The sequence below is a fragment of the Triticum dicoccoides genome, chromosome 5B (genome assembly GCF_002162155.2).
Source record: "Triticum dicoccoides isolate Atlit2015 ecotype Zavitan chromosome 5B, WEW_v2.0, whole genome shotgun sequence".
NCBI lineage: Eukaryota > Viridiplantae > Streptophyta > Magnoliopsida > Poales > Poaceae > Triticum > Triticum dicoccoides.
The window spans coordinates 544,342,169-544,347,619 of NC_041389.1; the positions used below are offsets into that span (position 1 = coordinate 544,342,169).

The 5,451-nt window shown below is 53.6% G+C and overlaps 1 protein-coding gene across 1 annotated transcript; it reads left to right on the top strand.

Moving 5' to 3' along the window:
• Positions 1-1,194: 1,194 nt before the first annotated feature.
• On the top strand, positions 1,195-1,725 carry LOC119311473 (histone H4). The gene has a single exon (XM_037587103.1). The coding sequence runs from the start codon at positions 1,261-1,263 to the stop codon at positions 1,570-1,572; it is 312 nt and encodes a 103-aa protein (XP_037443000.1). The 5' UTR covers positions 1,195-1,260; the 3' UTR covers positions 1,573-1,725.
• The last annotated feature ends 3,726 nt before the right edge of the window (positions 1,726-5,451 follow it).

Consider the following 5,451-nt stretch of genomic DNA (forward strand, 5'->3'; position numbering starts at 1 on the left):
GGAGTGTGACAACGTACACGCTTCCCTGTACTCCATAGGGCCTTTTCTTCCTCAGTTGCAGGGTTTGGTGGATACAAAATCGGAGACGTATCAAACTCTTCCTTTGACCTTGGACAACCTTGAATGGAATAGCTTTGAGGTTTTCAAAGAGCTGACGCAACCAAATTGTTCTTTAGTCATATGACCACAAATGATGTCATTCGCTTCACCATCAAGTTGGAGGTTCCTTTTTTACTTCAACGACAAAGGTCTCAACACTTGCTTGAGGAATGCCTACCATAAGCACATGGCATAGATCCATTTCAATGGCTTCAAGATGCATACAAAACTTATTTTTCCAATAAGGTAGTCAGTACCATCAAAGGTGGGACACTTAGTGAAGACCTTGAAGTTCCCTGTGGTTGATAGATAAAACTCCAGGTGATTAAATCAAATCACACAGGAGAAGGGAGCACCTTGCTCTCTTACCAATTCAAAGCATGTACTATCAACCAGAGGGGGTTAATGGGATATTTAAAAAAAAAACTATTTCTCCCCCGCAAAAATAAAATAAAAATTTAAAAATATATTTTCTAAAAAAACTCCAAAAATATCTACCATGTCATGTACTCCTACCAACTTTTGTGCTTCTAAAATTTATCTTTCGAACACAATGACAATTTGCATTCTTGAAACCAAACACAGGGCCAACCAAAATATTGGTTTGCATCGACGTTTCGATCTTCCGACCTGCTCAAGCATATATGTTGTACAATACCTGAAAGAAACACCCGATGTCAATTGATCGTGGAAAACGGAGAAATACGCTTTCCAAATTGTCCCGGCAACGAGCTGAGTTTACGCCTTCCAAACCACGCATAACACCCCCAGCGGTCAGAAATCCATCCAAAATTTCGCGGCAGTGAGCACCGCCCCGCGCAGGAAAAATCCATCAAAAAATTGCTCGGTCCCGCCTGCCAGCAACCCACCGAGGCGCACGCCCCACCTCGCATCCCCGCACCCCCTCTTCCTCCTCAGAAAAGAAACACACTTCGCCCGCCACGTCACCGATCCGCGCCACCCCTCTTCCCCATTGCCCGCCACCGATCTGCCATCCGACGGCTGGCACCCCGCATCACGTGGATCGCGGCCGCGCCCCTGGCCCCAAACCTCACGGCTATAAATCCACCTCGCCCCGCAAGGCCCAACCATCAGCACCGCAGCAGCCACCTCACAAAGACAAGTCAACCTCACAGAGGAGAAGCCGAGAGAAGGGAGAAGATGTCGGGGCGCGGCAAGGGAGGCAAGGGTCTGGGCAAGGGCGGCGCCAAGCGCCACCGGAAGGTGCTCCGCGACAACATCCAGGGCATCACCAAGCCGGCGATCCGACGTCTGGCGCGTCGGGGCGGCGTGAAGCGCATCTCGGGGCTCATCTACGAGGAGACCCGCGGCGTGCTCAAGATCTTCCTCGAGAACGTCATCCGCGACGCCGTCACCTACACGGAGCACGCCCGCCGCAAGACCGTCACAGCCATGGACGTCGTCTACGCACTCAAGCGCCAGGGGCGCACCCTCTATGGATTCGGAGGCTAGGCTCCGGCGAGGCGAATCCAGCTCGCACCTGCTGATCAGATATTCAGATTAGCAGTAGCTAGGCGTTGTTCAGTGTTCATGGTGATAGATGTAATTTATGATGTATGGTGCCTGTTCGCTGGAATGGATTAAATCGCTGTTATTTACCCTTAACTCGCCTTCAATCTCTTGGCTGGTGTGTGTTCTTCCGTCCGTTTCCAGTTTTTCTGCCTACAACTGTCGCCAAATCAACCGTGTGCTCGTCAGTTTAGGGTATCTCCGCATCCAGGACGAGATAGAAGCAAAATTCAGTTCGAAAGGCTGAAGGTTTTGCTTTGCATAGAGGGGAATGGAGGAGCTATTTGTTTGATTGAGAACTGCATCGTTGCCTCTTCTATTTTTCCTTCCTCTATGTTTTCAGCTATCAATTTCTGTCACATTCGTTCAGTTGAACATGGACGACCGAATTACGTACTCTTCTAACCAATAGTACGAAGAGGTCTAAGAGACCTTATTCAAACACGTCATCGCTCCGACCTCCTTGTCGATGCCACCATAGGAACAAACCTAAGAAAAAAAATGAAATCAACGGCCCCAATCCTCTTGCCGCCGACGAGGCCGTTGGATGAGGAAGAGAAGGAGACCATGGTGGCGGCATGGAGAAGACCCATGGCGGTAGCAAGAGCTGGGAACGGTAGCCCGATACATATTGAAGTCAAATCGTCGCGAAATACTTTTTATGGCCAAGTTGTGATGAGAGTGTGGCATGAACTCATGGTAGGTGCGTCGCTAGAGATAAACGATGACAAAATACATCATTTCTGTCGTAACAACATGCAAAAAGGTGTTTGTCGTAACATGGTGCCCTTCTATAAGTTGTTAATGGACCAAAAGGCGCGACATGCCAAAAAAGGACTAGGGGCACCATAGGCCGTTAGTGGACCAGAAGGCTTGACGGGCCAAAAATGGCCATGAGTAAACACAAGCCCTTTGTCGGGGATGAACCCGAGGCAGGCAATGGAACCCGGATCTATTTCAAAAACAGCGGGGCCCGCATCATCCCGCAAATCGGCGTGCGCCAGGCCGGGTCGCTCGACCCGGCAAGACGCGCAACCCGGCCAAGACCCTCGACTCGGCAAGGTACCTCGACCCAGCCGCAGCAGCTGGCGCAAGGCAACTCAGCCCGGCGCAACCTTGGCTTCCCCAGCAAGCCAACCCACCCGTGGCGTCCACGGCAACCCAGGCCGTACGATGGGATGAGACCTCAATCACCGATGACCAAGACTACAGTGCCCCCGCCCATGCCCGTGGTCAGCCGAGTGTGGCAACAGTGCCCCTTACCTACCCGTTGACCAGGGCTGGCACGGCAGCAGTGTTCTCGCCCTTACCGCTGACGACAGCAAGCGGCGGCCTGACGGAGAACACTGTGCGCGGCTCGACTCGGCCACGCCATGACGATCGATAAGACGGCGCACAGTCCCCCTAGGCACGCGGGGCCCGCACCTAGGGGAACCCGGCGAACCACAAGCTCCCAAGCGGGACCCAGCCCGACACCCCGGACGCCGACAATACGGACCCACCGACTCGGCATATTACCATTGTAACCTTGGGTGGATTGATCTATAAAACCCCCCAGGAGTCCACGCCCACAGGGGCATGATGAGGATGATATGTAAGATCCCCGACATGCAAAAGCAAGCAAGATAGGACTAGCCACTACATAGCAACACCAGAGAGAAGGAGCAGCCCGAGCCTTGGCCAGCCTCCTTCCTCCTCCATACAGCTCCAGGAGCGACATTGTACTATCGAACATCCAACTAAACTCGGCAGGACTAGGGGTGTTATCTCTCCGGAGAGCCCCGAACCTGGGTATGTCCGGCGTCCCGCGCCTGCCCATATCAACCTCGCCTCCGAAGCCCACCAGCGCCCTCGAGCCTCCTCCTCTCTTTAGCCATCCCTTGGCATCTGCCGTGCGCCCACCACGACAGTTGGCGCCCACCGTGGGGCAGCTCGAGGAGATGGCCGGAAGCATGCTTCAGACGGGGCCCTTCTCCTACTCCGACGAGTCCGTTGCTCTGGCGGACGACGTCATCGGCGCGCTCGCCGCCTCCTTCACCGCGCTGCGCATCTCCGACGCGCTCGCAACCGACGAGTACCCCAGCGAGGTGATCACTACTCCGACTCCCCGCTCCCTCTCAGCGGCGGATTCACTGCTGGGGTGATGGACGCCCACGTGGAGGTCTTCGTCATCGGCGATGGCGCCTCTTCCTCGTCGAGCAAGGCGAGAAGAGTCACCGAAGCTTTTCGACCCGCTGCGCGCCGCGATGCAGAGCCTCCGCATCCCCATTGGCACCGACGACGACGCCACCAATGTCGCTGAAGCCCGAACTGTTGGAGATATGCCCCAGAGGCAATCATGTATGATGATATTTCCTATGTGTTTATGAATAAAGATAGTCCTTGGACATTATCAATGATGTGTATCAGCAAGTACGTGACTTGTTTGTGGGACTATGCATTGTATGATGACTGTCCTAAAAGGTCCCTAGTCGAAAGGGCTGTGTGAACGCGCAGCCGATTAGACTAGCATATGACATGGTCGATGGCTTGGTCTCACTTGCCATGGATCATTGGATGCTAACCGGATAATATGGACTTGGAAAGGTCTGGTCGGATTCGACATAGTCGGATCCGAGTTGAGATAAGGTCCGAGTCGGACATACCCAACTATGAGACGCAGCGATATGTCATCTGTGAGTCTTTAGTACAACATACGTTCTATGTCCTAAGACCCGAGCTAGCGCATGTACTCGGGATGGTGACAGACTTGCTTTGGGCCGACCAAACGCTACTCCGTTACTGGGTAGTTACAAAGGTAGGTTTCGGGTATGTCTAGTCCCATGCCGCGAGACATGGTCGAGCAAGATTGGATTTGCCCCTCCGATCAGGAGAGATATACTCTGGGCCCCTCGTGTGATCCGACCAGGATAAGCATGGCCATGCGACAAGGATTATGAGATAATCCGGGTAGTGGTCGGGATCACTGGAACGAGAAAGAGGTCGGGCTAGCACAAGGATGACAGTCTCGCCTTGAGCCCGACAACATATATCGTGAGGCAAAGGGAACAGAAGTGTGACATGTTGTACAGGTTCGCCTAACCAGCTTCATAGTCTGCTTAGTGGTCAGCACGCCTTGCTAGAGGCCGCTACCAACCGTGCAGGTCGGAGGTGATCCGAACTGCGACCAAGCTGACTTGAACCTAAGGGGTCGCGCGCTTAAGGGATGGAACCTACGAGGTCGGATCCGAAGACACTGGTCGGATGTGATCCGAGCTGTATTCGAATTGTGGCTGAGTAGACTTTTGGGCTTTAGGGTCCGTGCGAGGCCCAAGTGTTGAGCCCACGACGGACGCCTACATAAGGTGGAGGTGCGGCACACTTATGTGGTTGATCGCTTTGATGTTACGACTAGGGTTTGCATGTGTTGCAAATAGCCACCTCCACTCGCTGCCGACTGTGTAATCGGACCTAGCAGTCCGCCGCACGGTGTTCCTCCTGCACGCGCGGATACCGTTAGAGGCGGTGCACTTGCGCCGCTCCGGTGAACTTGTACGTGGGATCGGACGACCGGCTGTTCGAGGGAGATCGGACGAGGAGGAGACGATCCACGCGGACGCGCTGCCCCAACTCTACTTCCGCTGCATGGCACTGTGCGTCTAGTGGTAACAAACTGTGATCCATCTCCCGTAGCATGTTCTTGGTTATTCCGCGCATAGGAAATTTTAATTTGCAGTTGACGCACCCTACCGTAGATCCCAACAGTGGTATCAGAGCCTCTGCTGTAGGATTTGGATTCAGATCATATGCATATTAGATATGTGGAGGCGGCAGATGAGATCT